The sequence below is a fragment of the Festucalex cinctus genome, chromosome 3, assembly GCF_051991245.1.
Source record: "Festucalex cinctus isolate MCC-2025b chromosome 3, RoL_Fcin_1.0, whole genome shotgun sequence".
In the NCBI taxonomy this organism is placed as follows: Eukaryota; Metazoa; Chordata; class Actinopteri; order Syngnathiformes; family Syngnathidae; genus Festucalex; species Festucalex cinctus.
Window position 1 is genome coordinate 28694167 of NC_135413.1, and position 18655 is coordinate 28712821.

The following is an 18655-nucleotide window of genomic DNA, read 5'->3' on the forward strand; positions in this document are numbered from 1 at the left end:
AAGCTTACTGATTAGTATTTTCTAAATTTGAATGGAAAAAAATCGCAACAATCGACTTATAAATTCGTATCGGGATTAATCGTATCGAATCGAATCGTGACCTGTGAATCGTGATACGAATCGAATCGTCAGGTACGAGGCAATTCACACCCCTACACAAGACCATCATCAGTATCTTTAAAAACACTTGAAAATAATACAAACAAATTCAAAAACATTTATTAATTAAGACTTAGACTGAGACTTGACTTTATTGATCACTTTGGGATGGCTCCCTCTGGGAAATTGACATGTCCAGCAGCAATGAGAACAGATAATAAAATTGAAAATAATTCAATCAATCAATAAATAAGGTTATTACACCAGAGATTGAATTATTATTATTATTATTATTATTATTATTATTATTATTATTAATAATAATAATAATAATAATAATAATAATAATAATAATAATAATTTAAAAAAATACAAATTCAATCAATCAATAAATAATGTTATTACACCGGACAAAGAACAACGATCGATGTTTATGTAGACTAATTAACTCATTTGATCCCAATAACGTGTAAATCCGTTTTTTTTTATGTTCTAAGTGTCCCAAAGACGTATTTATACGTTTTTTGTTTTGTTTTGTTTTGTTTTGTTTTGTTTTAATGCTAGAGCAAACAGAAGGCTTTGATTCAGCCTCTCAACTGCAAAGAACGGTTGCAGAAATGGTTGTTATTACACAAACAGCCAGCAGGTGGCAGCAGAGCAAAGGAGATCAACCAGGGCCATGTAGAAAAAAAGCTCAATTACTTACAATTTTGAATAGATTTGTGAAAACTGATGAAACTTAGCTCTCTTCTAATGCTAATTGCTGCAAAACGGAAGCTGATGGACACATATTTTTTTTTCTTGATGAAAGAAGAGACTTTAATCTTTCTTTTGATAGGTTCCATGCTTTTATAGCAGTTGAACACTTTTATAGCATAAAACACATAAAACTATGCATTCTACTTCAGTGAAACAACAAAGCAACTACATTTACCATTACCATGTAATTCCTTTCACTATTTGCAAAATGTGCTCTACTTTAACTCACACAGGGCACCATTCAAGCTCGAACCGCCACTGCATAGCACACAAATGTGTTGTGTTTGGAAATCGGTGCTCCAGGTGAAGTTTTATATATGATGACATCACCTCAGCTTGAATTTTTGCAGCGCTTTCCGGTGTTTTAGCATGTAACTATTCACATAGCTTGTCATGGAAGGAAACTCGGTAACAAACCAAAAGCATCTGGGATTGCTTGGCCTTGGCGGAGGTCCGCGCTCTACTGCGCACCATCCCAGTTTGCAACGCAAATGCAGAAAGCACTGCACTGTAACGGAGAATCTCATCTGCAGCGACAGATAGGAAGCCTATCAGGCGAACATCTGCTGACTTGTAAATTGACACAGCCGCCAATAAATGTCCCGTAAGATGACGACGGCTGATAGCGGGATTACTTTCACTCTTCTTTTTAAATGACTTTCTCAGTCGCCATTTAGAAGGACGGAAACTTTTTGGGAGTCGAGCGACACCGGCGAGGAGACCAACCTGTCGGTGTTTGATGATGGTAGGGGCCGGGACGCCGTCCAGGACCAGGTCGCTGCAGGTGTGGTCGTTCGTGTTCCACTGGCAGCCCCATGGACTGGCCACGCACGACATGCACCTGCAAACGTACGATTCACATTTTGTAGCGCTTGAGTGCACTTCATGTTTTGACCTGTGAGACGACCATTTGTATTTTGGAGGACCAAAACTGTCAAAATTAAAAATAAATAAATGAATAAATGAATAAATAAATAAATGAATAGATAAATAAATAAATAAATAAATAAATAAATAAATAAATAAAAACGAATATAAAAATGTAATTCAAAAATTTAATACAAAAAATAAATATAAATGGCAATAAAAACAACAAAATATATACATATATATCAATAAATAAATGAATAAATAAATAAAAACTAATATAAAAATGTAATTCAAAAATTAAATACAAAAAATAAATATAAATGGCAATAAAACAATAGAATACATAAATAAATAAATAAAAGTAAAGTTATAAAACAATAAGAAATGAGATTCAAAAATTAAAAGTAAATATAAAATAAATGTGGAAATAAATTTAAAAAAATGAATATATCAATCGATAAATACAAATACTTTGCTGTCACTTTTATTTATTTTATGCTGCAGATGCTCTGTTAGGACAAAATGTTATTCAAATGAGGGGGCGATCCTAATCGGGTCTTCCTTGCTCACTGACCCGTTTTAGGACCGCCCCTCATTTGAATAATTCTCATTATTTTTTTATTGATATTTAATTCTATTGTTATATTTATTTTTATTTTACATATACATATATAAACATATATATATATATATATATATATATATATATATATATATATATATATATATATATATATATATATATATACATACATATATACACATACATATATATATATATATACATATATGTATATATATATATGTATGTATTTATTTTTTGGATTTAATATTTGAAATATATTTGTGTATCTGTTTTTATTTTCACTTTTGTTTTTTATTTATTCATTTATTTATTTTTAATTTGAGCAATTTTGGTTCTCCATATAGTATATCACTGTCGTATTTCTCTTATCAGTATAATGATGTCATCATTTTGGTCAACAATTCACACTCACATTCACACCTAATGGACATTTCAGAGTTTAAATGTGCTTTTTGGAATGTGGAAGGAAGCCAGAGAGAACACGCAAACTCCACACACACAAGCTCAGAACTGGGATTCGAACCCGGAACCTTAACATTGAGAGGCAGACCGGGCGACCGAGTGGTTAAATGCAATCTCACATGATAAAAAGTACACGTTTAAAACGTGCAAACTCATCAAAGGGCATCAGGCATGAAAATCCATGTCGCTGACAGCAAAATGGATCTGGCCCATGTCACATAAAGCAAAGCTCGTTCATCACGAGCGCCGCAGCATGAAAAAGGGGAAAAATTGAAAGCAAAAAAGAAAACATGGTGGAATCGACTTTCCTGCTTTGATTAATGAAAAGGAAACGGGCAATTTCAGCGCTTGGTAATAATAATACAAAAAAAAAAAAGTGGGGGAAAATGCAGTATGCATTACCATTTCCATTCATCTGCTTGACTGTGCACCTACACGCGCACACGCACACGCACACACATGCCAGCAGGATGTCTGAGTGACGAGTGGCACTCACGGCGTGTTCTCCGACTTCATGACGGTGGCCGCGCAGTTGTAGAACTGGTAGTCGCGTGTCGCCAATTCCACCGTCTCGTTGACCAAGATCTTCACCGGCACGGCCACATAGTCTGTCGGGACACGCGGGGATGCTTACCATTGACCTTTGAACCCTGATGAGTTGCAGAGGCAGTAGTTGTCGATGTTTTTTAGTAGTACACTTATAAGTAGTACTTGTTTAGTAGTACAAGGAAAAGTGTTTGCTCTAAACCAGTGGTGTCCAAACTACGGCCCGGGGGCCATTTGCGGCCATTTTTCAGTGGCCCGCGACATATGCTAAAAATGGCATTTGACTCAGTTCAAATAAAATAATGTTTGTATATGGTCAAAGTAAGAAGGGAGGGTATCGAAAAACAGGTGCCATTAAAGGTTATTTTAGTTCACTAAAACTAATGATAAAACTAAAACTAAAATGAAAAAACAACAACATTTTTACCAAAATAAAATAAAAACGAAAATGCTTTTTAAAAAACGAAAAGTAAATGAAACTACATTTTAAACTATAATTATAGCAAACATTTCCTTCGTTTTAGTCTTTGGTAATTAATTTATTGCATGAGCCTTTGGGGGTGATTTGAAATGTGATTTTTAGTAGATTTATTTTGATATAAACCGGAATAATGACGTCACACAGATGTAACGTCATCTAGCAGCAGCCAATAGAAAAGCACCTTTAGATGACGTTGGTGATTTTAAAATATTGCGCACAAGTAATACACATAAAAAAATAAAATAAAAATAAAAATAATACTAATACTGAAACTAACAAACTAAACTAAAACTAGGCATTTTTCAAAAAGCTAAACTAATAAAAACTAACAGAACCACCATGAAAACTACTAAAAACTAACTAAAATGAAAAATTCCAAAACTATAATAACCCTACTGCCATATTACAAATAAATTGGTTTATATACTGTAGCATTTTTCTAAATATGCAAAAGCATAATTAAATTATTTGTGCAATTTCTCTTCATAACATTATGTGGCCCATGCGTCCTTCTGATTTTCTGTATGTGGCCCTCCAATGAAAAAGTTTGGACACCCCTGCTCTAAACAATACATATTCTTTTAATTGTGTAATTGCAGCGATTCTCTCAGTACGAGCGCATATTTTCCCCTGCTTTATATTTAATAAAGGTGGGCTCATTTATATTGCAAGACAGTCATTTATTTATGAATACAACTCCCCCTTGGGGCGATTAAATAAAAAATGGCGCCCGAGCCGTAGCGTACCTTGGTGGCCGCTGGTGTGCGGGATGAGCGACGGGTGGGGCAGGTCGCACGACACCTGACCCGAGTCGGACATGACGCCGTCGCTCTGGAACGACTTGAAGGAGCACTGCAGGCGGTCTGACGGGCCGATGGCGGGTAAGGAAGGAATGTTGATCTTCACCTAGGACGCAACGGGATGTCGACAAGAGAGTCGTTTACGTTATTTTGTACAATTATCTTAGTTTGAAGAAGAGCTATGTTTGCTTGAACTCTTTTAACTCATTCACTGCCATTGACGGAAAAATACGTCAAATGATGCATTTTTGCTGGGCTGCCAGTGAATGTGTTAATATCTCCAATGTCAGACAGAAGATACAACATATGCAGGAATCACTCGTAATCTGTAATGATGCATCCATGAGGGGAAGTAAGCGACTTTCTTCTCAAAAGTATGTCAAGAGCGCCAAAATGGTCAATGCAAGATATCAGAGTGCCTGAGGAAACTATCCAGTTCCAATCTTATCGGCCCAGAGAGGAAAAAAAACAAACATGTTTGGGCTTTTAAGCCCAACTGATACAGAAACTTTTCTTGAGACTGAGAACAATCCTGCAACGATATCATGCTCTCTTTCAATCCACCTAGTGTGTATACATATATATATATATATATATATATATATATATATATATATATATGTCACTTTTTGGGGATATTTATTAGTGCTGTCAAACGATTAAAATTTTAATCTGATTAATCACACTTTTTAATTTTGATTAATCACGATTAATCAGCTAAATTACTTGCATATTCGCCCAATATAAAATAAACACAAAATACCGTAATATTTTAACATGAACACATTTTATTATCTGAATGTCATTCGCAAACATTGATTAAATGCACGTACATTTGCATTATGCATGCGTAACAGCATCATATCAATTGGGTGCAATTCAACAATTATTAATTAAACATAAATTACTTTTTATCTAAAGTCCCGTCGGGGTGTTTTTTAAAGCGAAATTTACCACCGAGCACACCAACTGGAGTCACCCCGCTCATTTTGGAACAACATTCAAGGTTCAAGTGCGGTCAAAAAAATAGTGCGATTAATATGCGTCAATACGTGATTAATGCGACATTTTTCTGTGATTAATTAATCTATTAACGCTTTAACTTTGACAGCCCTAATTTTTTTTAAAGGGTCTCAAACACGTATTTATACGTTTTTTTTGTTTTGTTTTTTTATGCTAGTGCATACAGAAGGCTTTGATACAACCTCTCTACTGGAGAAAACGGTTGAAGCAATAGTAGTATTACAAAAATGGCCAACAAGTGGCAGCAGAGTATAAGAGATCAACCAGGGCCATGTTAAAACTAGCTGATTTCCCCATAGTTCTAAGCGGATTTGTGAATAATCATGAAAATTCTGATGCTAATTGCTGCAAAATGGAAACAGATAGAAATATACTTTTTTTTTTTTCTCCAGATGAAGGAAAAGACTCAAATCTTTCTTTTGGTACGTTCCCTGTTTTTATAGAAATAATTCTGTGGGCTTTGCAAAATCAGTCAAAATCTAGGAAAACAGCCGGGAGCGAAGGGGGTTGCTTTAGTAAAAATGGCTTTCAGTGAATGAGTTAATTATGTGAGGCACAGTTATCTTGCGTAAAATTATTTTCGTGCAATAGTAAAAATCTATTTTTTTAGCCAGGATCCTCTCGAGACACACCTGAGCGAGGCGTCACTCGGATGTCTCTCGTGACGACGGGTTGTCAACACTTGGAATTTTCTTCTCTACAATCTTCGCACTCTTCTGTCATTCAAACCACCAATCAGGGCCAACAACGAGGCACTCACAGCATCCAAGCCCCGATCACAGTGCGAGTTATTTTTGTCCCCCCCTATCTCTTCCTCTCACGCCCTCACGCCGCATCGGCTGAATCACACCTGAGAACGAGGCGTGAAAGCGGCGGAGACCCGGTCAATTAAAGCGCTAGTTTTTCTTTTTTTTTTCTAAGAGGAATCGATAAGCGGAATTGTCAGGCAAGCTAACAAACGATTCCAAGGAGTCAAATTAGTGGCAACCCGGCTCTAAAGAAGAACTGAATTCCCATCCCGACATGCTTGTATGCAGTTTGAGAGCAGAACAACAAAGTAGAAAGAGAAAATAGTAAAAAGCAAAGGACAACAACAATAGCTAGTTATACTGTAGGTGCTTTCGAGGGGGACAAAACAGACAGAAAAAGAGTAACAACAAAGACATGGCAAAAGCAGTAACATTGTTCGTAAGTACTTTGAGAGGGGACCAACAGACAGATGCAGCGCTAGCAACTGTTAGCATGAAGTTTGAGGTTGGAAAGCTCAACAACACTCAACAACAAATAGCAACAACAAAAGGCGCTAACACTCACCAGGATGTTGTTTGACTTAAAAAAAAAGTTACTTGACCGGTGATTTAGCAACAAAAGTTAAACATTTGGAATTAGAAAGCTCTCTTCTTCATGTCATGCGATATCAAAGGCGTTTAATTGATTAGACGTTCCAAAAAATACAAACACCAAACCGGTAACATTTCGCTGTCCATCGGAAACATTCAGGACATACATCGAAATATTTCTGACATTTTCAAAATTCCCACATTTTCACACATAAAAAAAGAATGTCAAATTAAAAGGTAGAGTTGTTTACAGTCTTGAAGCTGCTAGCAATTTTTTTTAACGTAGCCTGACTTGACTTTATTCCCTCCCTTCCCCTCCCTTTCATCTCTGCCCAAGGAAATGTCATCAAATCACATTGCTAGCATGATTGGTTGTTCATTAGGGAGTATTGCCAACAACGGCACGTTACAGGTTAGATGGTATTGTTAGTTTTCCTGTATTTTTGGAACATACAACCAATTCAACACCTTCTACATTGCATGATATAAAGAAGAACCGGAGTTAAATCATCGGGCAAATATCTAACGGTATAAATCTGATGAAAAACGTGGAACCGGGAAGTCCATGTTTAAAATATCTTTTAATTTTGAAAATTCTATTGTCAAACATGTTGTTGACTGCAACTTGGAAATGCAAATTATTCACACCATCCGACATCCCTGCGTGTGTGCTGTTCTTCTGCCGTTCACATACTTTGTGTCCAAAAAGGTGCTCTGTTTTCCAACACGTATACAAAAAAAAAAGGCAAACACAAGAGGTAGAAAGTGGAAAAGAAAGAAGAAATGGATTCTCTCCATCTTCAACGGGTCAGTTATAATAAGCCAGTTTTTTTTTTTTTGGCTGGGTTGCGGACGGATCGATACGGAGCAGGAATGAACCTGAGCCCCGGCTTTTTGGATCCACAGTGGCGACCGTTCATCACGCCGACTGTGTGGAAGAACAAACAGACGGAACAAAGACAGAAAGAGGAGAAAGCGCTACCTTCTGGCTCTTTTTGCAGGAGAGGTTGGGAGGGTAGAAGGAGACGATCTTGACACATTGCTGCCTCGGGCTCCACAGCCAGCCATTCTTCTCCTCTGCCCGTCGGCACTCAGACCTCCTGGTGCACCTGCACGCGCAGCGTGAACAATTCCACACGCGCGCACACACGCAGACACCAACGCGTCAGTTCCACAGCTCAAACACCAGCTCGCACAAAAGACAAAACCCCCCATTTCCAAGGCTTCAGAAATGCTGATAGATGTTTCCACAATGTGCCGTTAGAAAAAACAACCGGATACAGTGCACCTGTCAGTACAGATATCTATCTATCTATCTATCCATCCATCCATCCATCCAGTCTTATAAATTTAGCCAGCTAGCTAGCTAGCTACTACACTTAACTGTCTGTCCGTCCGTCTGTCCGTCCGTTCATCCATCCATCCATCCATCCATCCAGTTTTATAAAGTTAGCCAGCTAGCTAGCTAGCTACTACACTTAACTGTCTGTCCGTCCGTCTGTCCGTCCGTCTGTCCGTCCGTCCGTTCATTCATCCATCCATCCATCCATCATCCATCCATCCATCCGTCCGTCCATCCATCCATCCATCCATCCATCCAGTCTTATAAAGTTAGCCAGCTAACTAGCTAGCTACTACACTTAACTGTCTGTCCGTCCGTCTGTCCGTCCGTTCATCCATCCATCCATCCTGTCTTATAAAGTTAGCCAGCTAGCTACTACACTTAACTGTGTTTGTCCATCTGTCCATCCATTTTGTCTTGTAAATTTAGCCAGCTAGCTAGCTACTACACGTAACTGTGTCCATCCATCCATCCATCCATCCATCCATCCAGTCTTATAAAGTTAGCCAGCGAGCTAGCTAGCTACTACACTTAACTGTCTGTCCGTCCGTCCGTCCGTTCATCCATCCATCCATCCTGTCTTATAAAGTTAGCCAGCTAGCTACTACACTTAACTGTGTTTGTCCATCTGTCCATCCATTTTGTCTTGTAAATTTAGCCAGCTAGCTAGCTACTACACGTAACTGTGTCCATCCATCCATCCATCCAGTCTTATAAAGTTAGCCAGCGAGCTAGCTAGCTACTACACTTAACTGTCTGTCCGTCCGTCTGTCCGTCCGTTCATCCATCCATCCATCCATCCATCATCCATCCATCCGTCCATCCATCCATCCATCCATCCATCCATCCATCCATCCATCCCACTAACTGGGGCTGAAAATAGCTCTGATCGTAGCAATATAATATGCAGTCTTACAAAATGAAGCTTCAGGTTGATGTGACAGCTATTGATCTCCCCAATCAATCCAGGCAAATATGTGGCAAACATCAGCATTGTACGCATGAATAGAAGCCGGCGAGAGTGCATTTCGCCGCACGCGGCTGACAAACTGCTTTAATTTCTGCTGGCTGCACTGAGCAAGAGACGGGATATTAACAATGTGGGTTAGTAAAAACGTCCGCCGTAAAACACTGTGGAAAGAAAACACTCCCATGTGTTGGAGAGTTGGAACTTCGCCTCTGTGCGTGTGTGCGTGTGTGTATTGGGGTGCGTGTGCATGAATGTGTGCTTGATTGTTTCTCACCTGCCCTCCAGCACACACCAGCCACAGTAAGGGTCCCTCATATTGACGCAGGAATGGCAGTCTTTCTTCTGCAGGCACGTCTCCACGGGCACCTTGGTGATCTGCGGCATGAGCACACGTCACATAATCAGTCAGCAGTCACCCGAGGGAAGACGACCGGCACGGCAGGCGAGGCTCCGGAGGCACGGGATGCCACAAAGAAGCCTCCTTGAATAATCGAGCGCTTACTTTTGTCCCGCCCTCGGGGAGTCAAAATCTATTTGTTCCATTTAAAATCCTGTGGTATCGCCACTGCTGTCCACATCAGTTGAAATCACGCACTAACGTGATGTAAGACGTCTCCAGTGGCAATACAGTACAGGACAAATACAGTGAATGTCAACTCTATTAATCCGCTCTAGTCCCTAAAGAACACGTCTTTTCATAAAACAACACTATTGTACTTTAGAAAACCATACACTAAAAATGTACTTAATTAAAGATGATGTAAAGAATTAAACAGTTAGCGCTTCATCATTTCTGGCTTTAACTCAACGAGCCCTGTTCTGATGTGCACACATTGGAAACAAGGGGTCAAAATCATAACAACAGTGATAAAACACATGATGTAGATTTGATAGTGGATTTGAGGTGGGATGCATCAGGGATGGACTCCAAGTCACTTCCTCTTTGCAACAGTGACACATGAGGATGACAGATGAGGTTAAACTGGAATCCCCCACGAACGGATGTTTTTATTGGACAGTGAAAATAAATTTGAAACTTGAGTTGTTGCTTTTTTTTTTAATAATAATAAAAAAAAAATATTAGGGAGGTCAAAATTAGTGTGTGAATTTTGAGTTAATTAAACACCACTCATTTTTTTTAACGCTCGATTAATGACCGCCGGTAAAATTTAGCAGTAATATATTTAATTATAATGCATATATTTGTGGAGACTGGAGTCAAGTTTTATTTTACAATTTTAAAAATGTGCAGTTTCACAAGTTACTTCATGTTAAAGATGAGATAGCGCTTAATATGAAGGGAAAGAAATGCCCTGAGCTGTTACCAATGTCTTGCAAATGCAAGTATGACATCTAGTGACAGAAGTATGACTGCAACACAAATCAATCACACATTTTTTTTTTTACTGTAAAGTACACCTTTTGATTTTTTTTTTTACTAATCTTTATGAATTATGAAATTATTCTATCAATGATTAAAAGATGCAGCCAAATTTCTATTCAACATTTTTTCCACTTTTATGTTAACAAGAGTATGAAAATGTAGAAAAAAAAATATTTTATTGTACATTTAGAACAGAGTGAGTTAACTATTTGAAGTCATGCGATTAATTATGATTAAAATTTGTAATCGTCTGACACCCCTAATATTTATACATCCTTTTCATTAGACAGCAACAACACAATGCATTTTTTTTTTTTGAAAAGATGTATCACTGCTGATTGTCTGGTAGAAACCACGCAGATGTCCCGTCTCTTGGTCCACTTAAGACACAAAATATGATTCTTCTGCCATATAACGGCAGAGGCAGATGTATTTTTCATGCACGCTTTGGCTTTATGGCGCAGCAAAAGCAAAGAAGTGATTTTTTTTTTTTTTTTTTTTTTTGGTGGGGGGTGTGAGAGGGATTTTATAGCCGTGCAGAGGTAAGGTGTCAGCGGCGTTAAAACCCCACCGCTGCCATGAATATGACGGGGATTTAGAAACAATTTATGAGCAGTCGATTATCAGACAGGCACAGCAAACAGCTCTTTCCTCCTTGGCGCACACAATTCCGACATTTTCCCCCAGGGATGGTTGGAAAATTAATTTGTGTGTGTCCATTATGTTGTTGTTTTTTTAACACCGCAGGTAATGCACAGGTTGGCCTTGAGTGCCATGCAAATAAACATCAGAGGAGGTGCATTGAATATATTCAATGTTTTTTTTTTCTTTTTTATGCGGCATGAATGATTTTGTCTTTCCATTTTATTGGCAGAACGATGGAAGAACATCACGTGTACCTCCTCGAAGAGACATTATAAGTGCCAACATTTGGGCTGTGAACTCTTTGTTTTTGTAATGATTGTCTCATTGCAACCCCAATTGTCTTCAGCCGTGGTCGCGCATAGCATATGATAAATAGACTCGCCTGTTCAGCACGACAACGAGCTGCACATCACGAGAAAGTAGCAAAAAAACGAACAAACCATCATCTCACCTTCCGCAGACCTACAAATTACCAACCGCCATCTCCGTCTATTCGGGAATTTAAACGCTAACGATCAGTAAATCAGAATGCGGTTGTGAGGGCAAACTACAATATATGAGTGAATGAATGATTCACATCATTATTATTGTCATGCATACGATAGTGTGCGCCAAAACCGCATGGGCTTATAAAACACAAAACAATCAAATGAAGGTACTATAGGAGGATGGAACTGCCAATGTGGAGTAAACAGTTTTGACTGACTGTGTCGTTAGAACTAAGCACAAAGTTTTTCGACCGTATTGATAAAATGCTAAATGCTAAATGCTAAAAACATGCAGATGCACAATTGTACAATACAGCCACATCGCAGATGAACAAAACTCACCAACAGTGAAAATGAAGTAAGTAAATGTTTGTTGCAAAATTTCTTGGACCTGAAACCGTATTTTCTACATACAATGTTTACGGTACTTACTGTCCACCTGTCAAGTGGCTTTAGCGCAGAATTGCACATGTGCAAATCAATACTCTGTGGCATTATATAAAGCATGTTTAGCCGAGGTTGTACTAATACATTTGTACGAAGTATGTTCGAACAACTTTATCAATATGTTCATATGACTTTATCAATACTTTCAAATGACTTTATAACATTAAAACCACTTTGCTACACAGGATATGGAGAGACTGACATATAAAATCAGATTAAAGGAGGGACAGTTTGAAAAAGACTGGTATAAATGGCTGGAGTATACATCTTAAATTGGATAAAGGAGGATCAAGGTAATTTAAGTTGACACTCTCTTGCAGCCCCCACCCCCACCCCTTTCTTTTGTTGTGGTTGGTTTGTTTTATTTTTTTATTCTTTGGGATAATGTTTATAGGTAGGTTGATTTATTGTTATATATATAAAAAAAATATATAAAAAAAAGGTAAAATAGAATTCATGAATCCATATGGAGATATATGTAAAAATAGGCCTGAATAGGAAAAAATATGGATGTGTATTGTCAAGGATTGAAATTGTGATGGTAGTATAATAGAATGATATGTTGACAGTACAGAATTCAAATGTCTGGAAAGGCTGAATAAAATTATTAAAACCACTTTGCTGTCAAATTTTTTCTCCACATTGGTAAGTCCACGCTTTAGTAAAAAGAAAAAAAAAGCAATCATAATAAAATAGTCTATCTTGTCGTCTTTTGCAAGCTTTACAAACAAACAAAGAAAAAAAACAAGTGAAATTAATATACACTAACGTCAAAATCAAAAATATTTTATCTTTTCCTCAGCTGGCCATTAGCACATTTCGGGGTGATGTTGTATAAATAATTAAACATAGTAAACTCAGTTAGACCGTCACAAAAGAAAATGAAATTCACGCAATCGATTATCTTCACGAATATTAATAAATAAAACACTTTCAATGGCCCGAGGAAGAATACCAACACCAACTCTCAAATGAGCAAACAACCATCTTTGATTTCTAGATAACCGAGATAAAATATATTTGCTCAAGGGTAAAACTTCCTTTGATCTGCATTTTCAATTTGGGTTTGAACAAACTTGGGGAGAAGCTTATTTTTAACAGAATTAGTTTTACAACTAAATTAGTCCTGTAAATATATTGCATATCAACTTCTTCAAAAATGAAGGAAAGCTTCTTTTTTTTTTTTTTTTTTTTTTTTTAATTTTGTGCATATGTGTGCGTGCGTGTAAATACGTGTAAATTTGTACCCATTAATTCACCTTAAACCTAATAAAAATCCCATTACCCTTCACCTTAACCGGATACTTCAGAGTCTCGCCAGAGTCGTGAAGTTCAGAAGGTCAGGAGACCAGAGGAAAGGTCAAAGAAAAGAAATATAAATCAAAGTGAAATCCAGCACACTAACTAAACACCTCCTGCCATCCACATGGTTACAAAATCAGAGTCTTACGCCAACCCCAGAAACCTCTAAATTCCAACAAATTAAGAAGATCTCAAGAGACCAGAGGAAAAACTAAAGAAAGGAAGGAAAGATAAAGCAGAGTGAGATCCACAGACACCAGCGCATGAGAAGCAGTTGAGGCACCTTTTTGTCTGTGGTGATGTACAGGTGACTTTGGTCCCGGTCGAAGAAAAGGTGCTTGTTCACCTTCTCCCCCAAAGTGTCGCCGGGGGCCTTGCCGTACACGTATGACGTGGACGTCAGGTGAACCTGTGGAAAAAACAAAAAAACGACAACAAGATGTCTAATTGTTTTTCAAAAAAAGGTGAAGTGATATAAAAGAGTGTGACAAGTCCACCTTGAAGACTTCTCCCTGGTTGTTGCCCAAGAAGGCGACGGTGTGATCATTCTCCACGGCGATGGCCACCGCGGTGAGAAGGCCCGTTTTGGACAACACCGCGTTGGATTTCAAGGCGAATCGGGGCTTGCTGGCCAGAGGCGTCGGCAGGAAATCCCCGCCGCACTTGTACTGTTCTAATGTGTCCTTCTGTACAGGAGAAGAACACAAAGACTTCAACATTCGGAGTGGAAGGTGGAAAAAAAAAGAAAAAAAGCCCACTTTAAAGCTTCATGTTTCAAGTCAAGTCAAGTCAAGTCATCCTGATCTAAATAGCACTTTCAGGTGATGCAGGTGCATTTTAAAAATATATAATAATAATAATTGTTATTATTATTATTATTATTATTATTATTATTATTAATAAAACAAAATGAATATGTTATCATATTATAAAAATAAAAATATTCCAACAAAACAAATAGAAAAGAAAATTTGATATATTAAATGAAATGAGCAAATTCAACTTTTTAATTTGCAGGGGGTCAAGTCAAGTCATCTTTATTTATATAGGGAGGAAATCACACCAAATTAACAAGCTAATTATTACAATAAGACATGCATTTACATATATTTTAGTTCATGCTTAGAATTGATTTTTTTCCAATTGTTTTCTAATTCTAATTAATTAAAATGTGTTCACAACACTGACAACATTTTTAGATGAACTAAAACATTTATATCACACATTCATTTTTGTATTTAAAATCTATGTGTTAAATAAATAAATATACATTCATACAATATTTTATATTTAAAATCCTTTTTAAAACGTAAACTAACGAGTTTTTGAAATATTAAACATATTCACAATTAATATTCATCATATTTTATTTAATAATTCAAATGAAATAAAATAATATTTAATATTTTTTGGAATTATTTTAAAAACAATATTTTAATTTGTCATTTTTTTATATTTAAAATCTGCAAGTATACATTTCATTGATTCATCTTTAAAATATATTCATCCATTATGATGTATAAAATTACTTTTTTCCCTCCATGTATTTAAATATTAAAAGAAAGAAGATAATAATCTGCAGAATTTAGAAAAAAACAGACATAAGTTAATGAACCAAAAGCAATTCATCTAAAAAACAACCCCACCAAAAAATGAGGGCCCTCACCGCAATTTTGGAGGTGCAGAATTCATCCGTCTTTGACGAGTACGGGATGTCAACAGCGGGGAAGCCCGAAATCTTCCCCGAGTCGCTGTAGCAGGCGGTGATGATGTCGACCAGACGCTCGTTGATGGCGTTGAGCGTGTACATGCACAGAGCCGAGTCGCTGTGGTCGTCCTCCGAGCTGGCCACCATGAAGAGAACTTTATTCCAAGGCTGGACCTTCCCGTACGTCCCCCATTCCGTCATGACTCGACTCAGCTCCTTCCCCGGGGAGGCCACGTAGGCCGCCTGCACTTTGCTGTACCGGTTGTCCTGACCGCACTTGAGCTGCAACTCCGTGTGGGAATACAAATGGTGGTCGTTCTCGCACAGGCGCGACACAAAGGTCACGTTTTTGTTGTCGGTGCCGTCCAGGGTCCTGGAGAAGACGAAGTAAACGAAGCCGTCGGCGGCGAAGGCGTACCTGAAGTCGTGCAGGTACCTGGGCCCGAAAGGCATGGTCTGTATGGTGGACGCCTCGATGATGCTCTCGAACACCACCCACTCGCGGAAATCCCGCAGGATGCGCGTGGTGATGATCTTGGTGCTGTCCTGGCTCCCGTAGCCTTTGCCCACCAGGAACACGTCAAACTTGTGCAGGTCCTTGACGAAGGTGGACATGACGCCCACCACGTTGACGTTGTCCTCGATGCTGGCCACGTAAGTCCTCTCGCCCTTGCTGTCGCTGTAGTACAGCTCCTGCGCCACGTTGGACAGGTTGAGCAGCGAGCAGATGCCCCGGTAGCGGCTGCCGCACACGATGAGCGAGCCGTTGGACGGGTGCACCAGCAGCAGCTTGTTGAAGTTGTCCATCAACTTGGTGTCCTGGCAGGCCGAGGCGGGCGGCGTGCACATCCTGGCGTCCTTACGGGGGCCCGTCTCCACCTGGGCCTCCAGCCGCAGCGACGGCCCCAGCTGGTAGACGGCGTTGACGGCGCCGGCGTAAACGCGGCCCGAGTGCGGGTCCTGCACCACGTTGTTGATGGGAGTGTCCGAGGTGAACTCGGGGAAAAGCTCCTGGGAGGCGGACGTCGACTGGGAGGCGATGAGGAGGAGGAGGGAGACCCAGCTAGCCATCTCTGCGGATGACGTAAAAAAAACGATGAAAAAGTCACATTTTATACAGGAAACGCTTCTGATTAACCTTTGAATTTCGGTGTGGTATCTCTTGGAAAATTAGCAATACGTAGTGAGGAATAGGCAGGGTGACAACATCTCACTGAGAGGTGACCAGAAGATCGTTCACATGCTTGTAACACCGTCTGTACTCTAATCAAGAATTTATTGCTTATCGTAACGACCACTCAGGGTTTCATGAAATGTAATACACACCAAAAACTAGAATCCAGCTCAACACATTCATATTGCAAGTCAGAAAAAATGTTTTTTTTCCTACATAATGCCTTCTGGATTCTGGTTCAGGAGTAGTGGAGAAAACATGGTAACTGCACACAGCCAGGATGCTTTTTTTTTTTTAAAGATATATTTTTCAAATGTTAATTTCTAAAATATTCAAAATATTTTTAACGTGTTTTTTTTGTGTCTAAAAAGTCACAATACTTGAAATATTTTTTTTTACACACTGATCATATTTTTGCTTATTCAATTTTTTTTTTTAAATAAAGAAATAAAATAATATTGAAAATGTGTTGTATTTTATATTGTATTATTTAGTTTAAAAAAACTAATTGCAATGTTTTTTTTAATATTTTAAAATAAAAATGTGTCAATACTTTTAAACATATTGGAAATTGTTTTAATTGTTATATTGGTTCTATATTTTAATATTCGACATATTAAAGGGATACTTTACTTATTTAGCCATTTTGGCAGTCAAACATGAATATTTTGCCTTTAATAAATTTGATATTTTCATTATTTTTCACGTACAATTAGTACTTTTAAAAACACATTTTGCAACTTTGCTGTCGACGGAAAATGACATCACAAGGTCTCAGGTAACCAGTCACAGCTCAGCTTGTGAATGTCACATGACCAAACCTAGAAAACAGGTGAGCTGTGATTGGTTTACCTGAGCCCTTGTGACGTCATTTTCAGTCGACAGTAAGTTCGAAAATGTGTTTTTACAGGTACTAATTGTACGTGAAAAATAATGAAAGTATCAAATTAATTATAGACAGAATATTAACTTTTTTTATTGCTTGGAAGTATCCCTTTAAGTATTTAAAATATATTTTAGTATGAGTCATTTTTAATATTTAATACAGTATATCTATTTTTTTTGCTATTTTTTTGCTATGGAGCTACAATATTATGATAAGATAAACGTCGGATTTTTTTTTTTTTTTTTTTTAAGATACATAACTAGGCCTAAACGTGCCATCTGTGCAGAAAACAAACTGAATTTTGTTTTAATATGAACATGAAAGGTGTAAACGTGTGTTACTACATGTGAGGCACACTGCATAGGGTTAGCTTTAGGGGTGAGTAGGCATGAATAGAGTGAATATATTACAACAGAAGTGAATAGAATGTTTATTTTTTTAGGGTTAAATATTAACTTCAGTTAACTTTTTTTTTTTTTTTTAAGACTTGATTGTTGAATGTTAAAATATGAACACTGCCTGTATCAGACAGGTGACTAAAGGCGTTTTTTGTCACTTTGTGTCAATACAATTGTATCAAGTTAAGTTTAATATTTTAGAAGTAATATATAAATACACAGTATAAGTATGTACTGTATAACATACTGTACAGGTCTGCAAACAACAGAGGTTGACATTTTACCTGCCACACCAACACACGCAAGTGGCACAACTACTCTGTGACCCTGTTACACTATAAATAATCCCGACTGTGACCTGTTTTCTGGAGAACTATTTTGTTTAGGGGCAAAAAAAAAAAAAGTAGTTCATGTAACAGCTGTTCACTGTGACATGCATGGATTACTTCACTTAAATGCCATTTGTCATCGCTGTGAGCATCAAAAGAAGAAGAAAAAAAAATGACGTCCATGTTGCCAGACACAAAAATGAAGACAGAACTTGCCATCAAATAAAGGCAGTAATTTGTGTGTAAAAACCAAAGCAGCAGGGTTGCACAATTTGCCTTCAAAATGGGTGAAGTGGCTGTTTATGCAGATTTAGGTTAGCGGGATAAAAGATTGCCTGCGGCTAATAAGGCCGCGAGGAGCCAAAAAGTCTCCACCACCTGCTCCCACTCGCATGACAGTTCGTTACTTTAAACCACTTTTGACAGTCCAGAAACAAACTGCAACACAGCCGGTCGCCGGGAAATGCGATTTATTACCTCCGCCAAGGCATGATATATTGTTTCATTTGTTTGTTGGTGTGAAACGCTTGCTTTTTTTTTTTTTACTTTGCGGCGGTCACAAATCACCGCCAAAACACTTAATATTCACCACGTAGGTTGTTTGGCTTGAGATTGT

At 37.9% G+C, this 18655-nt stretch overlaps 1 protein-coding gene across 1 annotated transcript in view; it reads right to left on the bottom strand.

Annotated features, from left to right (window-relative positions):
- Positions 1–18655, bottom strand: part of plxnb2b (plexin b2b) — a 221873-nt gene that overhangs the window by 48987 nt on the left and 154231 nt on the right. The window contains exons 4-11 of the mRNA XM_077517377.1: positions 15211–16325; positions 14042–14230; positions 13828–13953; positions 9553–9653; positions 7949–8075; positions 4550–4709; positions 3273–3384; positions 1585–1699 (exon numbers count right to left, since the gene is read on the bottom strand). Coding sequence (XP_077373503.1) covers positions 1585–1699; positions 3273–3384; positions 4550–4709; positions 7949–8075; positions 9553–9653; positions 13828–13953; positions 14042–14230; positions 15211–16323 — 2043 coding nt within the window. The 5' untranslated portion in view covers positions 16324–16325. The remainder of the gene's footprint in view (positions 1–1584; positions 1700–3272; positions 3385–4549; positions 4710–7948; positions 8076–9552; positions 9654–13827; positions 13954–14041; positions 14231–15210; positions 16326–18655) is intronic.